This window comes from Athene noctua, unplaced genomic scaffold (genome assembly GCF_965140245.1).
Source record: "Athene noctua unplaced genomic scaffold, bAthNoc1.hap1.1 HAP1_HAP1_scaffold_50, whole genome shotgun sequence".
NCBI lineage: Eukaryota > Metazoa > Chordata > Aves > Strigiformes > Strigidae > Athene > Athene noctua.
Genome location: NW_027437544.1, coordinates 340,059 through 365,813, shown reverse-complemented (window position 1 = coordinate 365,813; position 25,755 = coordinate 340,059). Strand labels below are relative to the sequence as shown.

General features: G+C 50.8%; 1 protein-coding gene across 1 annotated transcript in view; it reads right to left on the bottom strand.

Annotated features, from left to right (window-relative positions):
• LOC141954987 (hydrocephalus-inducing protein homolog) overlaps positions 1-24,872 on the bottom strand; it is a 96,353-nt gene extending 71,481 nt beyond the window's left edge. The window contains 7 exon segments of the mRNA XM_074895065.1: positions 2,106-2,230; positions 8,059-8,258; positions 13,505-13,639; positions 17,620-17,739; positions 18,653-18,778; positions 19,946-20,077; positions 24,735-24,872. Coding sequence (XP_074751166.1) covers positions 2,106-2,230; positions 8,059-8,258; positions 13,505-13,639; positions 17,620-17,739; positions 18,653-18,778; positions 19,946-20,077; positions 24,735-24,872 — 976 coding nt within the window.
• Between the last annotated feature and the right edge of the window lie 883 nt (positions 24,873-25,755).

The window sequence follows — 25,755 nt, the reverse complement described above, 5'->3', positions numbered from 1 at the left end:
TAAACAGCCAGGGCTGGGATTTCATGAGTGTCCTGCATGTGTACAGGGACCACTAACACAGCGCCAAGCCCCTGCATGGGTGGCCTCGTTACCGAAGTAAGCCTGCTCAGCCAAGGAAAAGGATTCAGCATCCCAACACGTTTACGTTCCCAGATGGAGTATGAGCTGGGCTTTTTCACACCCAGACCCATGTACATGGGGGAAATGGAGGAGCTGGGACATGTAAAGCAGTGAAGATCAAATTTTCACTGTAAATCATTATGCTCTTAGCAGCAAAGACATTTTCTTCACACTCACCTGTAAAGTTTGTAGCAACACAATTACCACCACGCGGACAGCCTGTCCAGGGGACAGCACCTGCACTCCTAACCAGGACAGTGTAAAGGAGGCACAATTCTAATCAGCCAAATAGCAGGCAAAGGGAAGAGCTTCGTGTCTCCTTAAGCAATGCTAGGGACAGATCTGAATTAAAATTAAAGCCAGGCAACACGCACCTGATCCTGCATCAGTCACACTAAAACCAGTGGGATTCACTGAGAACTACTGCCACTTGTGAGCAAGTCCATACAGACACACAGTAAGGCAAGGAAAACGCCTCCCAACACCCTACACTGATATTTTGCTCTTAGTGCCTCCGCTTCATAAGAAACAGTCTGTTGGCAGCTCTGAAAGAGCAGCCCAGCTGCTTTTTGTATGCGAGTCGCAGGGAGTCTGACAGCGCAGGACAAAGCAGCCAGGGCTCTCCCCGCCAGGCTGGGTCACACGGTCTGGTGCTCTGCACTACGCCTAAAACAAGCGGCTTTTAAGACCGATTGATTAAACGCTTTGGTTTCACTTCAGCAATTAATCTCAGCAGCCTTTTACTTCTTTGTATGCTGCAAAGTGTGAGAAATAATCCCTTAATTATTCCTTGCTCTCCTTCTCAGTCTGTGGTTTATTAAAAAATAACTGCAGCGCCGTATTGACAGGCAGGAACAAATCCTGCCTTCATCTCCCAGGCAGCTGCACCATGTTACGGGGAGGTTGCCCACCCCAGAGCCAGCAGATAGTTTGGTCCCCGTGGCCTGTCCATGAAAAGCACTTTGGCAAAGATTACCCATGGAGGGATCAGGTGTAAGAACAAGGCTCAGGTTTTCCAAGCAAGCTGTGAAGATCCCGGCCCTGGATTCTTCAATTGCACTTTCCATTTCACATGGTATAAACCCCACCGCCCTGTTAGCCCTCATCCAACCCAGGAAAAGATCTATCCCTCTGAAGTTTATCCTATAGGTTCCCTAAACGCATACAAATGAGGCACCTTTTGTCGTTCTCTGAAATGTCAGTTGTTCTGTCAAGAAAGTGTTACCCAAACCAATGAGCTTCTCTGAGTGAGCATAGATTTTCTGTGAATGTGTCACTGACTGAAAAATATTAAACAAAGCTGTGATAACTCAGAAGGCTGCAAAGAGCATTTGGAAGATATAAGAGAATTTACAGAACTTCTACAAACTCAAGACAATAAAACGCTCATTGCTGGGCTAAAGCATCGCAGTCGCACCTAGGTGAGGACATGACACTTCCCAGGAATGAAGTTCAGGAACAGGGACAAAACAAACCTCTCTTTCAGGCAAGAGAAAATGCACACCAAATGCGTTCAGGCAACTGAAGAAGTCTCTTGAACAGCATCACGAGATACCTCTGCTGAACCAAGGCAGACAGAAGCCTTTTAACATCACACCTTTTCTTGAGTTTTTCCCACCTACTCTTAAAGTGACACTATTTGTCACTTTTTCCCCGAGGTAAAGGACAGGGGAGGTACACCTGGAGAGGGAATTAAGGTGGCTGCGACATCGGGCAATGATGGTAGGTGACTGTCATGGGGCGTGCTGGGGGGAGAACACCGTGCTGACAGCAGGGATGGACCAGCACACAGCCACACAGGACACACAGAACAGGCTCAGCCTTTGCCCTTTAACTGCTCCCTTCTAAGCACTGAGACGTGCAGAGGTTTTGAAAGAAAAACTTTTAGAAGTAGTTTGCAAAGCAAGTTTAACGTTATTCTGCCTAGAAGGGGCTCTGTTCTGAAGGATGCAGAGAGCGTGCACCACGCAGTGCCCAGCACTTACCTGTGTCATAGTGAACTACCAGGGAACCGGAATGATCCCCGGTCTTCAGCGGGTGAAACTCCACTGTCACTTGCACGGCATCACCAATCCCAAGAGTCCCGATGGAGGGATCCACAGAGAAGGGGCTGCAACGCAGAGAAAGAGACACATCAGGGCTACTGTGGGCGATCCGGGGACCACACTCCTTTTGCAGCCTACTCCACTTCAGCTCATTGGGCAAGCAGGAAGCAAACAAACCACAGCCAGCAGAAAAAACAGAACATAGAGGATCAGAAATGGCGCTACAGACTCTCACTTCTGAAGAGATCCGGCTCTCCGAACATCCTGTGGTGTCAAACGACCTCACCTCCCCCATACTCTGCATCCCCATCTCTGCAGGGAGGCTCAGGAGTCCGACTGCTGGCAGCACAGCCAGAGGATGGGTTCTGAGGAGCACAGAGAGGGTGAGAGCGATCTGCCTGCACAACCTGACACTGACTTCCGCGGGAATCTCTCTTTTCCTGCCACCTATAAACTCCACCTCAGGAGATGCAAATGTCAGGGCACTACCTGTCCCAGTGAGACTGCAGCCTAGCAATCACACAGGAGGGAGAATAAGTGTCTTTCTGAAGACCAGAGAATAAATATGATTTAATTTGCAGAATTCAATTTTTTACCTTGAAAACATCCTAGTTTAGCCTAAGAAAGGGTGCATTTCGTCAGCATTACAGTGAAAGCTGCTCTAAGAAAAGGAACAATCAGAAAAAGCTGAATAAGTGCAAACGCGGATTAGAGCGATACAAGGACGTGGAAACAAGACACGGCAGGAGGATCCCTTGTACAGCCTGAACCGTTAAACCCCCGGCTACATGAAGTGCCATTACCAGGAGCACATCAAGGTGGGTTTAACAGGGGTTTTTCTGTGTATTCACAAGCACTGCAATCCGGGACTCGGGGTTGTCATCCAAGCTCGGTAACTGTTTGCTTGGCCCACCAGGCAAGTTCTGTGCAATGCATTGGAAAGAATTATGAAAATGTGTTGGGGTACTTTGGATTTAATATGAGCAATTATGATTTGTCACCAGGTAAACGGCTCTTGGCTGACAGACACAAACCTCAGTGCTTTAATGCAAAGGGACAAGCCAGGTGTAACATGCTTCTGCAGCTGGGCTTCATGGCTCTTCTACAGCCCCACTTAGAAAACAAAAAGTTATTGCTTTTAGTGCTTTGCTGGTGGTCAATTTGTCACCTTAAAAACATGCTCTGGAGAGTTTTACCATCATTAGAGAATGCAACACACACAAAAATACTGAGAACAACTGGAGCCATGCGCAAGCTGAACTTTGTTCATATAAGTAGTGACAGCTGATGAAATTGCTGGAGTTTCTGCTCATTAAGGAGATGTCACTGCAATTAGGGGCCTGACCTGCTCCCATTACAACCACGGGAGCATTGCCACCGAAGCACGGGGCCTGCAATGTTTGTGTGCTGGGCCTGAGACTCTGGAGAGAGGAGGAAAGACAAGGCACCACCAGCCTCAGAACCGGGCTGTTCTACACGGTCCTGCACCCGCACTGATGGTCACTGACAGGACTGCTGCAGGTCTCTGCCAGGGCTTGGGTGAGATCATTGCCTGGTGTGGGAAAGGCAGAGATTTTGGAGTTTCTTTGGTTTTGTTTTTTGTTTTTCTTTCAGACATGTTGCCAGAACAGAAAAGCTGCCAGTTAAGGGGGATCCTGGGCAACACTTCAGCACTACCTCCCATCCTATCACCTTCCTGCTCCTTCCCCATGTCTACATACTCCTGCCCTCAGATGGATGGGAATAACCCTCCCGAAGATACCTTCATCTTTTCAAATTGTGAAAGGAGGATCCAGCCAAGTTCAGGACTCAGTTCTCAGGGCTGAGAAATGGAGCACAAATCAGATACTACCTGTCCTACATCCTACCCCACGCCGTACCCATGAGACAACTCTTCCTGCTGTAGTGGGAGCTCATTACCCCTCACATGGACCTGGTTCTCCAAGACCCAAAGATGCAAGCTCCATGGTTTAACTTAACTCCCCTGAATTTCAGTCACCATCACTAAGCTGTTGTCTGCAGCCTACAGACGAGATGCTAAGGAGACATCCCTGACACACTGTCACAGCCAAATGAAAACCACTGCTGAGAGATGGCACTAGCGGGATAGACATTGGCTTTTTACCCATTAAATGTGAGCTGTTCTTTGGGATAATTTGCATCCTGTTAGATCTACCCTTTTAATGAATCACTACTGCTCCTGAAAGACAGAAAAGATAAGGTTTGGAGGCTTTTTAATAGCTCGTTTTCTTCTGACATGCTTTGTAACTATGTCCATTTGTAGGTTTGCTTTGTTGTACATCTAGACTTTCACATGTCCAGATCTCCCAATGGCACCTTGCAGTCCCTTATGCCGCTTGTATAAACATATCTAGCCACACCAACTTAGGAGAGACCTGCCCATCAGTACTTGCCGAGATCTTGCCTGTTATTGCCCTTTAGAAAGAAAGCAACACTAGATTCGTAAGCAATTTCATCATGATATGTTTTGGCATTTACATCTTGCTGACTTTCACCAGGCAACAGCTCCCCATCTTGACAGCTGGGCATCCCGTGATGATACCAAAGGCCAAATACTCCTGACAGAACTGAGAAATACGACTGACAAGTGAATAAAGCTGGCAGTTCTGTGGCCCAGGCTCTCAAACTACCATGCTGCCTGTTCTCCTGAACCACACCTTTGGCACACGCAGTGTGCAAGGAGGCTGCAATATACTTCAAGTGCCGTGGCATGTTTATCTCCTGCAGCCAACCTTTCTTTGGTCTACTGGGGCCTTATAAAGTCATTTGAGTTTGGGAAAATAGATTTCATTACAAGCTACCTCCAAACCCAAGGAAGACAGTAAAATTACTGGTGATTGAATTGCCTCTTCTGTCTACTAAGATCTATTGCAGGGAAAAAAAAAAAAAAAAAAAAAGGTAGTTTCATCTCGGCATATATTATTTTATAGTAACGGTATAACAACCAAACTCAAGCAATATATCTTTTCCAGTAAACCCAGTCTGCTACAGTCAAAGCATCCAAGACTCCATCTCTGTGCTAAAAAATCCTGTCAGCATCACGCAAGGTCTGTATTTCCCTCTTTCACTGCACCTAGGCTCAATTTTCATGTCCTTGGATGGCCTTTGCACGTCCTACGGGAACTCGCCAGTCTCACGCCTCCATGTAGCGTATGGGTACTACAGGGAGGGATACAAGGGGGCTCGAGGCACTGTGTCTCGCAGGATAATTTCCTGAGCCTTCAGAGCTTGGTGGGGACGTTCCTAAATGGATCTTATCTCAGACTGATCCCCTCTAGCCCCATAGCATGGCACAGCACAACGTCAGCAATGTCAGGAGAAGGCAGTGCTGCACTGAGATCTGCTTCCAGACACCCTTTTCAACTCGGATGTACTGGAATGACATTTATCTCTGTGAATGTCATGAAGCAGAAACTGGTTATCCTGCCTTAACAATGAGACAACAGGAAGAGACTTTCTCTATTTATACTATTATTACTTTCTATTACCATGCTATGCAGCTAAGAGCTGGGTATGGACACGCAGAGGGAGGAGAGCACGAAGCCAGACTGCATAACAGGGAGTGCTTTGGTGGTTTTCTCCCTCCATGAAAAGTGATCAAATACGCGGCCATGCTTCTGGTAGAAACCATGGCAAGGGAGAGCTCCAAACGGGAACAGCAGAAGGATGCTGAATTGGCCCCATGGCTTCACTTAAGAGCTCTTCCCTGGAGGGAAATGCACAACAGAAAACATCAAAGCCTTTAATAAATGAGTAACAGGCAGGGAAAGTCATCACGAAGTGACCAGATGCAAGAGCTGAGGGGAAAGGTTAGGACTGGAGATGGGCTGAGAAATGCACTGAAGGTGAAGGCAGACAGGTTATGCTTGATGCCACAGAGAAGGAAATCCAGAGAAAAGCTGCGAGGAAACGTGATAGGAGCAGCACGATGGACTAGGAAATGGTGGCATCTGCAGCTGACTTGTGAACGGGCAAGAGCCTGAATATGCTCAGGCCAGAAAACACAAGTTTAAATTCTTTAGATAGAGAATAAAGGACACAGAGGTCACTTGATGGATCTATAAGCTTAGACAGATCTCTCACTCCCTTCTACTCCACTAATCCTCCTCCTCTCACATGCAAGCATGTATTTTTAAATACTCTTTTAAGAGTATTTAAAAAGAAATCTGAATGAAAGTCAGGGCAACTTAATTAGAATAAAATGCTACTTATATTCAAAGATTTAAATCGTCTGTTTGAAATTTCAAAGCAGCTTTCAAGAGTTTATCATGAAATGGAAGAGATGGCAGATGCCCTCAGCTGACAAGGGAAATCATATCAGCTTCCCATCCCTGTACACATGCAGTCCAGTTGTTCAGAACTTTTTTGTGTGCAGTTTGAAATAAAACATTTGCAATGCCTCCCATTTCTTTATTGCAAATCTGGGCGGAAATATTTGCTCAAGCTCAGAAACTCTTAAAATCCGTATCAAGGAGGACTCGACGTGCTGTATCACTCAACAGGAGAGTTGGAGAGTCCATTGCAAAAAGATGATTACTGAGATTTTACTGAGTATTTATTTTGGTGGCAACAGCTAGATCTGGAAATCCCAGAGGAAAACTGTGCAGTGATTTACAAGTTCCTGCCTACGTGTTTCCACAGGGAAAAGAAGCAGCCTCCTTAAATAGCATCCTAGAAGCCTGCTTAAATAGCCTTGCCAGGGTTTGGTGGAAGCTCCTCTTGAACCCTCATGTTTCACAAGAGAAAAGTAAAGACTGGCCTTTTGAGCCCTGTTTTCCTGGAGAAGAAGTTGAAGCAGCTCAGGTGCACCAAGTCAGACCGCTGGTCTTTGCTGCATTCTTGACCTCAGCTCCTACACCAAGACCTCCGGGACCAAGCAACTCACCACGAATTACCAGCCAGCTGAACCAGTTTCCCTGCAGCTGCATCACCCTCTCCCATTCAGCCAACTGGGAAACCGGGGGCTGTCTTCTGAGACCAGAAGGAGCAGGACAGGCTGTCCACAACACAACTCATGTCAGGCATTTGATTCGGGACCACCGGAACACCACGTGCTCGCAGCCTCCCAGAGCATGGCTGTCTTTGGCCGACACTGGTATGGAACCACTTCAGAAGGCACTCGGGATCAGGAGGTTGCAAGCTGGATACTTACAGATTCGAGCACTCTCCAGGAAATCTGGGAGAGATAAAGCTCTAGAAGAAAAGGCCCCCAACCCATGCACCAGACACTGGCTGCATCTTTTGCCTGTGCCCTCACTAGCATGCTGCTTTGGGGCTGTGGTGCAGTTTTTAAGCCAGTGTCTGCTCATCTCCACCTAAAAGCTCATTCTACTTAATATTTGGTCTCACGGACCAGACCAAACCTACTGGAAAACAAAGTTCCTGGCCTTTGTCAGGGCCTCAATACCAAGTGCTTTGATCTACAATTTCTAATGGCACTTGCATATAAAGACACAGCTGCTGGTAAATTCGTAAATGTCTCTCTCCCCAGCTCACAGCTTGCCCATCTCTTAACACTGTGTTCGGTCTACAGGAACCGAGCTCCTAGAGCTGTTGCCTGCCACACAGCACCTTACACAGCCCAAGGGCAGCCAGGTTGCCTTCTGTCATGTGCTCTTTCAGTCTAATGGAATCGGTCTTGCGAGATGCTCTGTTGGAGACACCACTGCAGTACAAAACCTCGCTGCAGCACGCAGAGTTTTATCACAGGTTCCATCATACTTAAAACACTACAAGCAACAGCAAAACCCACATGTCCTGCCCGTTTGCAGCTACAGCCGCAATACAGCAGCTCAGATGCTCTGGTTCCTTGTTGTTACCAACCGTGTTATCATGCAACAGTGTTTTGCACAAAGAAGATGAGCTCCTTTACCTCTCAGTGCTGATGCGGTAGCGAGCCTCCCGGTTACCCACGTTGCGAACCAGCAGAGTTTTCTGGGAGCTGTACTTGACTGGACAGACGGAGAAGTTCAGCTGGTCAGGGAAGTCCAGGATAGCTCGGGCACCTACAGCTCGGATTGGCACAATAAACTTTTCCCTTTCTGTGATGCAGGTGAGCTGGTGGAAATAATCCTGCAGGGAAAGAAACAATCTCAGCACAGTGCATTTTGTACCATCCCACGGCAGAAGAAAAACTGCTGGTTTCTATGACTCTAACAGTAGCATCCAGGAACGTCAAAGGGCTTTTTACCTTAGGGACCTTTCATTCCTGTAGTGTGAACAAGGCTGCTAACTTGCACAGAAGAAACAATCCCATTGATTCACCTGCTTTCACAGCAAGCTGGCAGAACCTGACGAAATTTTCTGATACTTTGATTCATGTGAGGCACCAACATAGAGCAATTTCATGGAAGGGATTACAGCAGTAACAAGAACCCGTGATCATCCCCACCGCAGATGATCAAAGGCTCCACTAAGCACCCACTGTGCCACAGTACTAACTCCAATCCCAGCAACACAGTGACCTCACTGATGCTGGCCAGGGAGGGGATGCTCAGGTGCCTTTTCAAAAGGACTTTGCCACGTGCACGACCAACACTCAGTCTTTGGTGAAATATTTAACAAGCTGGACATGGGAATTGTTTTAATGTCAGGTGAGTTTAGGGTAAGTGTGTAATTCCTACCCTTTCCCAGAGCAATATAGGGACAAGGCTGGGGTCACACACCCTTAAAAAGCTAGCTGATCCATCTCCCAACCGCAGAACTGGCTCAGCTCTACACCCAATCTACTCCTGCAAGATGCCTGACAAGTACTTAAAAGCACTAACAATTCCACCCCTGCCCTCAGCAGCCTATTCCAGCTCTACACTAGACTTAAAGAGTTCTTCCTGTGCCTAATCTCAGGTACATGAAGGCAAGGCTAAAGCAACAAGGATTTGGCCTCAGAGACAACCATGACCTTGAGAGAGCAAACTGCCTCTCGCCATTCACGCACAGGCACGTTGCGTGCCGAGCCCCCTCTCCAGGGACGCCCTGGGACGCTGCGTCCCGTACAAGGCTGGACTCAGCTCTTCAGAGTGCCCTGACCTTCAGCCACGCTCCGTGACCCACCAGAATGGGACCTTGCACCAAGCTGAACAAAGCCTCAGGCCAAACCGGGGGAAAGCCAAGGGAAGAGGGGTGCCAGGCAGAAGCTGGCTGTGCAGGCTGCTGTGAACCCACAGTCCTGTGAGCATCTGCAAGCTGAATAACCCTCCCGTGGGAGGAGATGGGGGCTGCAGATCTCCACTGCAGCACTGCCCTGCCTTACCAGCTCTGCTAGGCATTTACTTACAGTCTACGGGTACAGCTGGGACCAATTCACAGCCTTGTTTTACTTTGCAACTGCAAACCCTTAGACGGTTTCAACCCAGGTTTCTAAACAAACATGCCTGGGTGAGAGAGGGGTTGCATCGCTTCCACACTTTAAAGTTTCTTTTTAGACCCACCAGATTCAGTCTACAGATTTTCATGAAAATACAACTTCATCCTTCATACAACTCCTCTCCCAGTTTCAAGGAAAACACCTGTCACTGTACGATGGTTCCTCTTCTCCTATTCACCTTCGAGAAGCAATAAGTTATAAGCTCTGGCCTGCGAAGTATCACCACTGGCATTTGAATTTCACCCAATGAAATTAAAGAACCGCTTGTGTCTCAGAGGTGTCAGTTCAGGCTCTTTGCAAGCTCAGGTTAACGTTAATTACTGTCACAGTGACAGCAACCTTCACTGCCCAGCACACCAGCAAACGCAGGGGGCGGTTTTGCTGTGAAACCAACCCTAAATACCTCACTGAACCCATTGCATCAGACAACTGCAAAGAAGAGATCCTTGTAGCACGAAGTAACGTAGCAAGTCCCGCAGGGAAAGCTCCCTGCTGAAACCAGGATATCATAAAGGCTGGAAAAGAAGGGCCATTAAGAGAGGAGAGACTGGAGGATGAAGACAGCTTCCCATGAGAAAGGGTGGCCCTTCTCCTGCCTTCCTCAGCCACCAATTCACAGCAGGCTTTGAAATTGGTCACTTGGCTCCAGGTTCATTTTGCACAGGGCCATTTGCCTTGATTTTCTGCCCGTTTCCTCCCCTCAAAAGTCATCTTAGAAGGATACCTGGAATAGCTTCAGTGTGCTACCAAACATCTAACAGCGCCCGACTGAATTCTAATTTCAGTAATGCAATAACTCATCAGCCTGTCATAATTCACATTAACGAGCATTAATTCAGTCTCCACTGAGCAACAGTAGTGAATTTGGCAAACCTTACAGACTGAACGTGTATTGCTTGAATATATTGTATTGCTACAGCAAAAAGAGCGAGAGGACAAAACAGAATAAGCTGTGCTATGTATTCATATGCTTCTTGCTTCCTTCTTCCTTTAAGATAATCTATTAATAAGCCGAAGGACACACACAAAGGTAGGTATTCCTGTCTATTGCCAGTCAGTTCCACGATGGTTTCCAATTAGGCAGAGACTGTCAGACCATAACGCAGCTGAAGCCCTAAACCCGAAATGTGTACGACAGAAGCAGCAAGAGTAACTACCTGGAAACGCTGACCCACAGAAAAATTAGCATTTCTTATTTCTAAGGAGAGTGCCAATAAACAGAGACATGTCAGCTCTTTATTTACCTTCTGACAGTCCCATCCTGTGGCACATTCCCAAATGACTGCAAGACAATAGGAAATTGCTCATTTTTCAAGCAAGCGCTATATGGCACGTGGCATTTCAGCCACTAACAACTCACGTGGTCCTTTTATTTAGGGCTTCGCTGCAATTTTACTCCCTTGAATCAGGAGTGACTTTGCTGAAGTCAGACTTACCCCGGGGAAGAACAGATTCAAACCAGCTCCACAGCAGGAGTGCCCAGCCCTGGCAGAGGGGTTTGTACCTGCGTCCCAGCTCACGGGGTTATCCGCCCTCCCTGCAGGTGATGGAGCAGCAGAGGGGCAGAGCCTCTTCAAAGGCAGCGCTCCTCAGCCTTCCACAACTAACACACAGGTGTTCTGCGTGCAAGCCACTGCCAGCCCAACGCAGGCGGCTCTGCAGAACCATTTCCCAAAGCCTCTTTGCTGAGGGGTTTTCAAGGCGCCGTGCACCTCCTGGCTGCGCTGTGGATGCGTTTCTAGCTGAGCTACGGCACTCTGGTGCTTCGCTGGCCCACACTCCATCAAGTATGAGACAAAATGCTCAATTCGTACAAAATTCTGATTCAGCTGTATAAATCCCCACGTGCTCCTCGCTGAGCAGCAGGCATCCCTCTCCCCATGCCCTGCACAACCCCCAGTGCACCAGAAACCACCGGAGTGTCGCTGAAGCTCTGCTGGCAGAGCTCCCTGCTCCATACACTCGCCAGTTCAAGGGCAAGACAAGGGACAAAGTATTGGACATGGGGGTTCTTGAGGGCTCTCTCACCCCACTTGTATTTGTGGTGATGTTCACGTGTTGCTCTGCTGCCTCTCTAAACTCGAAGAGCAGCACTTTGCCCTTCACGGGCACCAATATACCTCTGCCACCCCCCAAAAGTACACTAATTAATATGAATAAATCAGAGTTTGAAGACACCGGTGTACTTTGCAAAGCCTACCTCAATGAGATTAAGCTCTTGTGTCACTTGAGTAGTTTGGAGAACTGCCCTAGGACAACAGAATTTTAACCCTAAATATTAATGATGTGAAATAATTTCTCATCCCTCCAAAGGAACAGATTATTTCACAAGCGTGGGGAGGTAGGGACCACAGGGCATTTTCTCTTCAGTTTTCTATATCCGTGCTGTTTGAGGATAGGACAAAGTGTTAAATTATATCTAAGGAGCAAGTGAAAGATGAAGAAGCAGGTACGCCCAAAGAGATCTTGCACCGCTGGCCCGGTGCAGAAACATCTGCTGGCTCAAAGCTGTCCCCTGGCCTCGTCTCTCCAAAAAAGCCATGCGAAGGACAGTGCTAAGAGGTAGCAGGATGGTGGTGAAAGGACTCAGCCTGCCTGTCCTTGTTTCCCTGCAGTGCTTCCTCCCATCCATGCCAGGTATTAAATTCTTCTGCACCAACAAGCCTCCAGATAACAGTATGGACCCTTCACATCACAGCACTGAGAATCAGACCTGCCAGGGCCACAGCACTGACGTGCAAACCTCTAAGCAAAGGCACGGCGTGTTTGGCGTGGAAGAGGTGCCAGCTGACAGAGCAGCCACAGTAACACGCGTGACGGCCACAGCGCAGGCTCTGGGTAACGTGTCTGCCTGCAGCTTGGACCTGCCCGTTTATTCCCCTGTGTGCTCGTTCAGGCAGATGTCTCAAAGCCACCTGCAGCCCAACAGCCTCCTGCCGAGTTAGGGACATCTAGAGCTCAGTGTGCCTGTGCCAGGCTGGCTCCCTGCCACCTGCACAGCGCTCCCTCTGCCCCAGCCTCCCAGCTGCATCGCAGACAGACAAGTGTCCTCAGGGACAGCCCAGCTGCAAGGCTTGAAAACAGAGGGGATGGAAAAGCACCATCTTTGCTCCAGTCCAGGGTGAGGCAGGGAAGTGGCTGCCCGATGGGAAACAGAAAAGCTCTCTGGATCTATTTGTTCCTCTAGTATTTTCCACAATAATTAAACCCCTACTGTTGGGATGAGATGGTCAAACATCAATACCCCACCCTGCCATTTTCCTATAGTTCCACATGCATCTTCCCTCACGAACACTCAGGGAAGCGCAGGGAGGGAAAGCACAGCCCGTCAGTCCCTGCTGCAGCAGCTAACAGCATCCTAACAGACCAGCTGCAGACTGCCCGACCACAGCCTGGAGCAGACCCCACAGCAGGCTGTGGGCTATAACCAGTGCGTAAAATCCGCCATGACTTCAGACAGAATGTTCTGCTGTCTCGCTACCGTGGCCAACACGCGAGGCATTAAGGTGACTCCAGTTTCCACGGGTGGCAGTCCTCCCTCTGATCAGGCTCACTTTAGGTCCTCCAAGTAACAAGTCACTTTTAAACACACCTCTGTATCTACCGTTAGTGGAGCAAACCCATAATCACACAGCAGTGGACAGATACCAGAAACCAACACCTCGGGAGGCCGCCCCACTACAGACGGCACTCTCTTATCCCTCAAACCAGCAGACATGACATTAAATGTTCCATCACTGAAGGACAAAAGTGATCTGAAACATGTAAGAGCCTCCAGCCTATGAGAGCATAATCTTCCCCATGGGGAAGGAGTTTCCCCTGGTTCTAGATCCAGGACAACCCCACTGGAACCAGGACAGTCCTCAAAACCCACAGCAGATGCCCTGTTCTGAATCCAGCCCAGCAGGTTCAGCTTACACTGAAGGCACCGACCTCTCTGGACCTCCAGTCTCACCTCGTTCTCCTCCGGGGTGAACAGGACGCGGAAAGTTGAGCACATGCCAGGTGCTACTTTACAGCACACACCACTGGGGCTGGTCAACTTGAAGTAAGGCGACGGCTCCAAGACAACTTTCACCAGCCGAGGAACCTGCAGGGAAGACAGGAAACTATGATTTTGCCACTCATACGGACACATGAGGAGAAAATACCTGGCCGTGCCCTGGGGACATCCCTCCTTAACCACTTTTCCAAAGCACTTCTAACTCTTAAGGTTGTCACAACCCAGACTGGAAGCCCAGAGAGTCGCAACAGTTCTGTGATCCCCTTGGGTTAAATTAAGGTGAAACGACACCAAGCGACCGGTTAAAATGTTTTACTTGCGGTAGAAAACAATTTAAACTTGGAAAAGGATAATAAGCAATGTGGTGTCTTACAAAGGGAGAGGGAGAGGGAGAGGGAGAGGAATGCGGATCAGCACCCCTGGATCCAGCACTGTCTCAGGTCCGACCGTCTTGGCTGGTGGGTGCAGACACAACAAAGTTTCTGTCCCCTTTTCAGTTCATCTTACCAGCTGGTTAGCACACTTCTGCTTCTGGGGCAGAAATGCTCACCTCTTGTCAGGCCTTGCCGCCTCTTCAATGGCGACGGCACGAGGCCGTTAGCAAGGCCAGCATGGTGTCTGGCTGACACAATGGAGCCACACGTACCGGGCTTACACAGTGCGGCCAGTGATGAGCGGCCTTGGTGCTCGAGGGGAAACTTTTGGTTTCACTCAGTTTCCCCCCTCTGAGGTCCACATAAGGCATTTGTCAACACAACTACAAGGGAGTGGGGGGGTGCGGCCTTCCATACACTCCCGCTCCCTCAGGTGACATTCCTTAGACTAATCCAAAGGCCACAGCTGGTCCTGGAGGTTTTCTGTGTCGATGAATGTTTGAGGCATCAATGCCTTCAGTTCCTTACAGAGGAATACACCGGGATGGAATCCATTCTGCCAGGGCACAATAGCATATCAACCAGCCCAAAGAACCTGCGGGCTTCTGCCTGCACACACCCAAGCAGTCACGCCTCTGGAGGGGGATGAAATACCCGAAGGCAAAACAGCACCTGCTATACTGGGGGGAGGAAGAAATTCACTTCTAACATACTGGGTTTGAGTGGGGCAATCAAGCTGCACTGCTACAGTCACGCAGGCAGACCAGCAAGAGGAGACCACAGACACTGTGGCCTTACTGGGAATAAAAGGAAACCTGGAGAGCAAAAGGAGGAACATAGGAAGACAACGAGACAAGAAACAAGGAGATGGCTTAAGGGAACTTAGAGCGGGCTGTAAAGAAGCAAGGGAGAAGCCAAATACACTACAGGGAAAGGCTGATGCAGAAGAAGAGAGCGGTCAACTTGCCAAAAATGATGGAAAGCCACACAGCCCCCCAGGCTGGGCCTATCAATTATGGCCTTCAGAGGCATTTTCTGCCTTGAGATACGTGACCAGCACTGACTCACGGTGTGGTTTCGTTGTTAAAAGCCACTCTCGGCTCTCTGGAGGCTCTTGCTGCCTGGTGCCTGTAGCCAGGCAGCTGCCAGTGCAGGCAAGGCAGATTTCTGGGCACTCCTCCCCACAGCCAGGAGTCCAGGCAGGTACCCTGCTGCAGGTTTCTGCCCTCTGGGATACCACAAGCACAGACACAGCAAAGAGGTGTTTTCTAACACACTGATGTCAACGCCTGAGCACCAAATCTCGTCTCAGGAAGTCTAAAACAGGCAATTTTGACTGACAAGCAGCTTCACTGATAAATAACCCATGTGAGGCCTGGGCAAAATGGAGGTTCTTTCTTCACCACCCGCTCGAGCCCGATAACCCACGGCCAAGGCAGTCCTGACATCTCCAAACACCCTTTGCTCCCAGCAGTGCCCTGGGACAGCAAGACCCAGGAGAACATTTTACACTGCAGACAAACATTTTGGTCACCAAGACCCTTGGGAGATGAGCTAAGACCTTCAGCAAAAGCCACCGAGAACATCGCTGAGAGTGGTGAGGAGCAGCCTGAAGACAGAAAAGCAATTTTACAACACACAGGGAAGAGCAGTCACTATACAGCAGAGCACTTCTCTATTTGAATGACTACAGAGCCTCTATCTGGAATATACACTTTGCTGTTAGCTGGATTTTTTATGGATCAGACAACCTCAGGCGACCAAGCAGTACAGGTCAGCGTGATTTGGAGGGATCTGTGAAACTGGTGAGAAAACTTTGAGACAGAGTACAGTGTTGCTGGACATCACCAAAAGCCAACAAAATTAGAATATAAGCACCTCTCTTGGGATTATCATCTCTATGTTTGTGTACTTCAATACGCCAAGGATTTCCCTTAAAGCTGATCTTGCTTTTCCACCAGAGCTGTCCAATGGCTGAGGACTTACTAGCTTCAAAACTAATTCCTTTTGGAAAAAATCAACAGCTCACACATTGCCTCCCCTTTACACGGCATACAAATCACAAGGTACAGCTGCACAAGTTTATTATTTTTTACTGGGAATAGCAGAAATGCGGATGCAGATGTTGTTTTCCACTTGAGGAAGCATGAACAGAGCAAACTGACTGTTTGCCTGTTGGCTGGTACTTGGCAACGACAAATATTTTGAAGTGCCTCTGGATAACGGAGCAGCTGAAGCCCAAAAACTTAATGGGAACAAAGCAGAGCCATAGGAACCAAGAGAAACTGAGGCACATTTAAACTAGGAAAGAGGATACCTACAGCAAAGAGTGCCCAGAATCAGTGTGGACCCCATGAAGGGTGTCCCTTGGACAGGGGCACCCACGCTGCTCTTTCCAGTACTCCCAAGCTAAACCAGGCCAGGAACGGGGCAGGACTCTCCAGGAATAACTGACGGACCACCCTGAAACTGTCTTTGCCAAAGGGTCTTCCATTTTCAACCATGTCCCTGTCAAAACCCGTTGCCTCGGAATATACTTTGACTTCTCTTGCTGTTCCCCCACCTGCAACATGCCCTGACAGATTTTTTTGTCCCCTTGTTTGTTTTCACACAAGACCGGTAGATTTGGAGGGGGATTAATTCACGTGCTCTCAAGTACACGTCCATCTGCCCATCCTGCCCTCCTCTCACATACACATCTTCTTCTTCATTACAGAACAGTATCTTTAATTACACCTTTCTTTTTCGGAACTTTCTCTGCTTCCAGCACACTCACTCTTACGTGTCAAGAGAAACCCTTGTGTGTACGATGCTCTCTCCCAGAGCACTTTCCCACTCAGCTCCTTTCCTCTCTCCTGTCTTTTCCCACTAGCTGCTCTTGGAACGTGCCTCATTCAAGCAAACATTTCCCCTGCTGAAATTCAAATTTTCCTCCTTATAGTGCAACAACATGGCTGACATTTTTCAACTTCTCCCTTCTCAACTTTTCTGGGAAATCTCAAAATGATCACAACTTTTTCAAGTAAAGGTGGAGACCTTCAAGAGAATATTACTCTGGATGTGCTGCGGTTCTCCAAAGGGAAAGCAGAGAGCCACGCTGCTAAGAGAAAACTGAGCAGAACTGCATTAAGCTTAGCAGGAGCCTAAAGTGATGCCGAAGGCCTCCCACCGCTTCTGCTAGATCAGTCCGTTTCCCCTGCTGCTTCAAAACACCCTTCCTGGAGTGCTAATGCCACTAACCATAACCTCCTCCAGCACGAAGTGGAGAAGGCTCAAGCCCTGGGCTTTGACAGCGAGCTGCACAGAGGCAGCTGAACAGGCTGCGAGAGGCAGAGGTGCCCTGCCAGAAACCGAGACTAACCAGGGAGCCACCAGCACACGGTGCACACTCGAGAGAAAGCAGGAGAGAAGGTAACAACTGTACAACCCTCAACATCCCCATCAATGCAGGGCTTTCAAGGGGAAGGACGCTGACTAGAAAAGCTCCTTTGCGTTAGATACCACCGATGCGTGGCCAAAATCAGGGGGAGGATTCCCAGCATGGGAAGACTTCCACCGTCTTGCAAAATAAAGGTGGTGAGACATGTTATTCTGGGTGTGCTGTGCTGCAGCAGATAACTTGTTATGCTGTAAACCACAGGAATTACACGGCTCTCCCAGCACAGTGTTAAACCTCTGCATCCCAGCACTTACCTTGTCAGTGTTCCTCAGAATCAGTGGCACTTCATAGACCTCGAAGGGGACGTAGTTCTGAAATACCACCTCTGAAGGAAAAGGCTGAAACAAGCTCTGGTCCAGGTCAACTGCTGAGAACTGGAGAGGCAAGACAGAGCGGTGAGAGGAGGGTCAGCTGCTGGCAGAAAGATTCACGACAGAATCCTACACCGATCTCCAGTGGAGTACAGTCTCTCGGTGAGTACATCCGCACAGCTCACGCTAGGGAAACAGCCCCCCACCTCTGTTCTGAGCTGATCAAGTTTCTGGACCACACTAAGCAGGCTCAAGCTAAGAAGCTCTTTTGGCAGGTGTTCCTCCAGGTTTCCTTCTCCAGAAGGCAAGGCAGCGCTTACTGCCAGCAGAGCCCTGTGCTGACGTGGTCACACAGCTCCAGAGCCCTTCCTGAAGAGCCACCAGCACTCATGGAGCAAGCGAAACCCAAGAATTTACAGGAGATATCTGTATATCTGGCAGCCTGCAAAATCTCACACCCTGTAAAGGTCCCACGCATTGTTCCAACCCAAAACATTCATGCACTTGGTTTTGTTAAATCTTTTTACAAAGCAAAACAAGTAATCACTATAGGCCCTCAGCCTTCAAAGGCCAATGCTGCCACCGTCAAAGGAGTCCCATGACCCCAAGCATTTGACAGTGACTACACCAAAGCACGAGGTGGCTATTTCACCAGGAGGATGGAAAATGGGAAGCTCGGGCCCTTGTGGCCTGCCCCTGCCTTCCCCCAGTATCAGCTAAACTCCAGCAAAACCCACCAACTTCAGCAGAGGTTATTTATATTGATTTAGCACAGATCAGGACCTCCAACCTCTCACCAGGGAAAAACGTTCTACCTTTCCCCAGCAGAAGGAACTCCACCACCACCAGCAGTTTGAAAAGACAACAGGCCCTAGGCGCTGAGGTATTCAGATGAGCCAGAGGCACGCCTGTCACAAACACACACCCTCTTCAAATGTCACATCAAACAGCACGGAAAAGGGCAGGAAAAGGCTACCTTGTGATGGGAGGCTTCTCCCATGTCTAGAAGCTGGGTAATCCGGGGCCGCCTCATCTCCCGGGTGCTGGCCAGCCTCTGCTGCGTGGTAAGAGACATCTCCTTCAGGAAGGCAGAGGGAGTCAGCTGAAATGCAAAACACCAGCAGAAAGGATTTACTTTTTTTTCTTTTCTGCAGGAAGGATTTTTGTGTTCAAGTACCACTGATCAGTAATTTGTGATCACAGCCACTAGGATAGTCCTGGAAGTCCTGTAAATTACCTGCTGAAATATTTAACATCAGTAAGTTAACGATATAGAGCTGAATACACACGCTCCAAGCAAGTGGCTCTGTCCCTTTAGCATCTCCTTCATGAGGTGATGTGACACGTTCGGGGATTTCTGCTTTTTGGGTATTTGTCCCCTCTTGAGTTTTGCTGGATTGAGCCAGAGACCTTTGAAGAGAGCGGGGAGGAGTTATCAGAAATCCCCTAACTCCACCCTTGCACAGTGCTCACACCAACTCGCAGGTGGAGATGGCACTGCTGGGTGAGTCAGAGGAAAGCAGACGAGCAGTGTTGTGCCAAGACAGAGGTGGAGAGGAATGGGTCCAAGTTTTCGTTATTTCTTTTCCATCAGCACTTGCTTCCTCTCTGTTCTGGCCTCACAGACCCCTCCACAGGAGGATACAGAGATGTCTCCTTGACAGAGCCTCAGCACTGGGTCACCTCCAGTGAAGGGAGCTCCAGCCAGCAAACGGGACAGTTGTGGGTGGCAAGGAGGAATCGCCCTGAATCCCCACTGCTGTTTGCAGGGCTGCATCTGTGCTCCACACAGGACACGGGATGCCATAAAACAACTCTTTTGGAAGCTATTCTATCTGGGACAGCCGTGTCCTCTCAAGACTCCGGGCGGTTTGAGCAGCCCACCACATGCCCAGCAGCCCAGCGGTGTGGCCAGGGCAGCACTGGCAGGTATGCCCCTGTGACAGGAGATGTTACTGCCCACACAGCAAAGAGGAGGGCAGGCAGCACATTTGTGCTTCAGCTGTTCCCGTGCAAGGCCCAGTACATTCCTTTATCTCGGCTCCACTGGCACCTTCAGGCAAGACCCTGGACTTCCCCTGAAGCAACACAGCCCACCCCCCCGCACCATGACAGCCCCCTCCAACAGAAGTACGGCAGCAAAGAGGTGGGGAGTGGTGCCTGGCTCCACAGCGCCCTGACAACGGGAGGGCAAGGCAGAGGAGGGGCAGGGGCAGCTTCCCTAAGGAGCCTTAGCCCAGCTCCTACCCGGCCCCCAGCAGGTACTTACAGGCACACGCCGCTCTGCCTCTCTGACCAGCTTCGGATAACAGCGTACTGCCACCTTTCTCTGGAGTCCATCAGCCATTTTGGGGGATCCCATGGACTGATGAATCTTGCCAGTGGCCACGACTAGGAAAATCTGGAAGGAGTAACAGTGAGACTTTAAAAATCCAGAATCCCATTCACGGCAGACCCAAAGGATACACCTGTGTCTCCAGGCTGTGGCATCCTTCCTAAGTGGAGAACATAAGGCTGCCTCACACTGTTTCGTGATTAGACCATAGGTAAGTGGCAGAGTTAAGATTCATAGAAGTCAAACTCCATAAAAAAACTCCCTGAGCCAAAACAGACTTTAGCTGTGGGTGCAGTCCCAAGAGCCACAACTATTTGTTTTCATGAACTTCAGCTGTCAGCTGACAGTGAGATGCACCAAGGGTCCCTTCCAGGAGCCTGATGGAGAGTCCCCAGCTCCACATACTATCATTTACTGCTGTGGCTCCTGCCTTAAGTCTTTACAGTACCATTTTCCCCTTGCCAGCATCCGATCTCTGCTATTCTGGCTTGGCAACTTTGCATCTCCCTTTTTATTTACTCTTTTTCTGGCATCCGGACCACAGTTCAAAGAACCGTTTAAGCTGGAAAAGACCTTTAAGATCATCGAGGGCAGCTGTAGACCCAGCACTGCCAAGCCCACCGGTCCTTTCCCTGGATGTACGCAGGAGCTGCTGCTCAGAAAATCACCTACGGGTTTCAAATGCAGGACCGAGGGCCCCTGCCCCGGGCACTCCCCTGCCCCAGGTACCCCCCTCTCGCACAAGGGATGCCCCCAGCCCCGCGGCGTGGGGCAGGGGGTGTCAGTGCCTCCCCGAGCTCCCCCGCAGCCCCGGTCCCTGCTCCGCCAAGCTCCCAAGCCGCCCCGCCCGCAGCTGAGCCACCCGGGCAGCACCGGCACCCAGAGCCACCCTCCGGCTTTTGGCCGTGGAGGGGACGCAGACACCGCCCCGCAGCATCCCTCACCTCTCTCACTCCGCGGGGGCTGTGGGGACACACTCACGGGAGGATCCCCACTGCCAGACTGGCTGGTATCCCCACTGCCAGACTGGCTGTTGCCCCCGTTGCCAGGGCAACTGGGCATCACAGCCAGCCCCAACACCACCATGGCAACGGCAGGGATGGGGGGTGGGGGCTGGGGGGGCAGCTCTGTGACATGGGGGCAGAGGGCACAGGGATGCTCAGTGCCCAAAGCCCCCAGTGAGCACAGCCAAGGCCCTGAGACCGCCTCCAGCACACCGCCCGGCTCCAGCACAGCCGCAGCCCCGGGTGCGTCACCCCGGCTCGCAGCAGCGGCTACAGACAGTCCCGGCAGAACCCAAAGGGCTTCTCCCAGCTTGAAGAGAGTGAGCCCACGGGCAGTGTAGGGTTAATTAACTCTGCTGCGGAGAGAGCCACATACCACTGGGGAACACTCAGGGGGGCAAAAGCACCTGCAAAGCCACTCACACACAACCCACAGCAGTGCCAGCACCCCGCTCCACTCCGTAGGGAGGAGCTGCTTCCCTCTCCCCGCTTGCTCCTAACCCGGATCCCAGTTCCACCAGCTCAGCTGCTTTGCTGCCACCTCACAGCTCCCAGCCTGCCCCTAGCCCTGCCACAGGCAAACACCGATGCACAAACCAGCACAACCACCCCTGTCCCTCTCGGGGACGCCGTGTCATAAATTAACCCTGCGAAGCGCAGCCCGACAGGCACAGCACTAACTCCTGACCGGACCCCGGCTCCCCCCACGCCCTCACCCAGCAGCTCCAGCCCCCTGGGCTCTGCTCAGGCAGATGCACTGCACCCCAGTGCCTCTGCCCAGTGCCTTTGTGCAGGGGCTGGCTCGGGGATAAGAGGAGGTCAGGCCTTGCTGAGCTTGCCTCAAATCCCTTGTGTTCATTTCAAGGCCAGAGATGCTTCTGCAACCAGGAAAACAGGACGGCTTGGCTGCCTGGCAAGAGCACAGAGGAAAATGAGCCACGGTCGGGCCACAAACACACACCAGGGCCTGCTGGCACTTCTCACCTTCCCCCCGCTTCCATGACTTTTGGAACCCCATTTACAGGGATGATGAACTAAATCGCTATTAATAGCCAAACTCTCCTTTGTTACTCTTGACATTTTTTTGGTGGGAACAGAAGGAAGATAAACGTCACTCAGCTGCTTCACTTCACGAGAGCAGCTGACCCGACGTGACTTTGTGACGGACCTTACGAAGTGCTCAGAATATTATGAACAGCCTTAAACCCAGGGATCGCTGCTGTGCCCAGTGTTAACAAAATCAGACCACTTTCCTACTTTGCAAACCAACAAAAATCAGAGATAAACACGTACAACATTTAGTAAGCACTACTCTGGACTAGAAATCATTTTCCCTCCCTTTCTGGCTAACTGGATCAAGGAACAGATGGATTTTCCCACTTATCTTCTGGGACGTGAAAGTCCAGCACCCTCAAACACAGCTCTACAATTTTTTACATCCTGACATTGAGTAGAATCACAGATCATATTCCCTCCCGCTTCCTTCTGTTCCACACCACCTATGCAAAGATTAACATTCCCTTCCCCTCGAGTTTGACACACACCCTGCAAGCAAGGCAGTAACCTCACTCCTTTACTCCAGAACAGCTGCAGTGTTGCACATGTCCGAAGGACTGGGACCTTTACAGTTCCAGGAAAGGACAAGGTTGCCAGTTCCTTTTGTGTTTGCAAGAAACCCCAGAGCACAGCCCTGTCCTATGGACACAAGGCCATGCTGCAGCAAGAGCTGGGATTAAAGGCCTTCAGGGCCCGAGGGGGCTTGGCAAAAGCTGTGCTGAGGATGCAGCTGGTGTGAGCACTTTGATATGGCCCTAAGGCACCCAAATCCTTTGTGCATGTGTCTGACAGCTTCCCTTAGGACAATAAAACTGAACAGAGCTCTGATGAGACTGTGCTGACAGGGACGGGAAATTAAGAATAAACAGCAAAGTGCTTAAAGGACATGAAGAACAAAGAGGCCAGTTCCATGCAGAGGCACAGCTCCAGGCCTGGACAGACCCTGTGCCTCTCACTGCGCCACGTGCCAGAGCTCTCGTTTCAAGGGACCCCACGTCACTCGTGCCGGAGCAGCAGCGCCAGCCTCAGAGCTGTCTGGTACCAACTGATCGCCCTCCAGACTTAAAGGCTGGGGATAGATGGGCACACTCTGCCCTACAATACACTACACCCAGCTGCTCTTGTGGGGTCACAGACTGGGTGTGTCTGAATCTTGCTTCAGTATGCACAATCAGTCCTCTGTCTTCTTCCTTCCACAAAGATCAACCATCTCCCTCTGGAGTAGTTGGTTAATTTGCCTTTCTACTACACTTTGCTGGAAGAGGAAGACACGAGATCTGTTACAAGTGAGACTCAGGATGCTGTTGAACAATTTTGTTCAGTTACATCATCTTGCCCTGTTCAGGATTAAGCAGAAAGGTCACGTTTCTTGCCTAGGAATCCCCTGCTTAGCTATAATTACCATATAAACAGCATCTCAAGGGAGCCAGGAAAGGAGGAGAATTTCCAGGATGAATCTCTTGGCCCTCCAGCCCACTGCTAAGTGGCTGAGTGCTTTCTAAATCAAATCTCGCTACCCAGGAAGCCTCACCTGTCACCTTGATATTCCAGACCCTCTGAATTTTATCACTTTGGTACTGTCATCCTGCAATTTATTACAAAAGCTCTGCCATAGTTGAGAGGATGAATAGGAACCCAGTGTTACACCTTCCTGTCATTTAATGAACTTCAGCTGTCAGCTGACAGTGAGATGCACCAAGGGTCCCTTCCAGGAGCCTGATGGAGAGTCCCCAGCTCCACATACTATCATTTACTGCTGTGGCTCCTGCCTTAAGTCATTACAGTACCATTTTCCCCTTCCCAGCATCCGATCTCTGCTATTCTGGCTTGGCAACTTTGCATCTCCCTTTTTATTTACTCTTTTTCTGGCATCCGGACCACAGTTCAAAGAACCGTTTAAGCTGGAAAAGACCTTTAAGATCATCGAGGGCAGCTGTAGACCCAGCACTGCCAAGCCCACCGGTCCTTTCCCTGGATGTACGCAGGAGCTGCTGCTCAGAAAATCACCTACGGGTTTCAAATGCAGGACCGAGGGCCCCTGCCCCGGGCACTCCCCTGCCCCAGGTACCCCCCTCTCGCACAAGGGATGCCCCCAGCCCCGCGGCGTGGGGCAGGGGGTGTCAGTGCCTCCCCGAGCTCCCCCGCAGCCCCGGTCCCTGCTCCGCCAAGCTCCCAAGCCGCCCCGCCCGCAGCTGAGCCACCCGGGCAGCACCGGCACCCAGAGCCACCCTCCGGCTTTTGGCCGTGGAGGGGACGCAGACACCGCCCCGCAGCATCCCTCACCTCTCTCACTCCGCGGGGGCTGTGGGGACACACTCACGGGAGGATCCCCACTGCCAGACTGGCTGGTATCCCCACTGCCAGACTGGCTGATGCCCCCGTTGCCAGGGCAACTGGGCATCACAGCCAGCCCCAACACCACCATGGCAACGGCAGGGATGGGGGCTGGGGGGGCAGCTCTGTGACATGGGGGCAGAGGGCACAGGGATGCTCAGTGCCCAAAGCCCCCAGTGAGCACAGCCAAGGCCCTGAGACCGCCTCCAGCACACCGCCCGGCTCCAGCACAGCCGCAGCCCCGGGTGCGTCACCCCGGCTCGCAGCAGCGGCTACAGACAGTCCCTCGCTGACCCCGTTCCACTCTCTGACCCACTCCTGGGCCTCACCATGCCTGGAGATGGAAAAGTCCTCAGACAGACCCCTCTCTCATGGAGCTCCCTGCCCAGGTACACGGGTGCAGCTGAGACAGGGAAGTGCAGGAGGACCAAGTCTCCTCCAGGCTCCTTTGCAGTGACCGGCCTCATCGGTTCCAAGAAGACTTTCAAGCCAGCCACAAAATGAAGCATCAGCCATCGCCCCCAGGGAACACCCACGCTTTCAAAAAGAGAGCCCAGAAGCTGAAATTTCACCACTGTGCATGCTCAGGACCATGGAGTCAGAGGAGCTATGGGGTTTATATCGCTGCCCCCTCTCCATTCCTGGGCTGGGACATACCCACCTCTGCTCCCTCAGGGACCCACAAGCCCCTCTTCCCTTGCCAACACTCTCCCTGCCCCATGACCTCCCTCTGCTTTCCTGCACAATGTCCAGCTGTCACCAGTAAGCTCAGCTTGCAGCCATCATTCCCAGCTCACACTTGGCTCTGCGGGCTGCCTGCGTTTCTGACTCCAAGAGGACACATGTGGGGCAGCCCAGGGCGTGGAGAGGGGATCACAAAGCCCCAGCACAGGCACTGCCAGCTTCTGGACACCAGGACCAGAGCCCTGGGGGTGACACAGGCACATCAGAAACATCGGTCCTGGCATCAAGCGCTGCACTCACCAGATCAAACCCACAGAGTAACTGGGCACAGCTGGTGTCTTGCAGGGGACACGGAGCTGCAGCAAAGGCAAAGACAAGGGCTGCAGTGAGGCCCCAGGGCGAGGAGGGCAGTGCTGGCACAGACACCTTACACCGTCCATGGGAGCGTTCCCTTCCCCCGTTTTAACCCATGAAGGAAGAACTCCAGCGTTCAGCGAAGGGACTGACTGCAACACTCAAAGCCTTTTAGATGCTGTCAAAAGGTTTCCTACCAAATAACTGCAGTGAGATCACTTACCCAGCTGCATCATCATGAAGTCCCAATCATGAACTCCCAAACAGGCAGCTCATAATCCTCTCTAATCCAAGCAGGGTTTGTACTTGTTT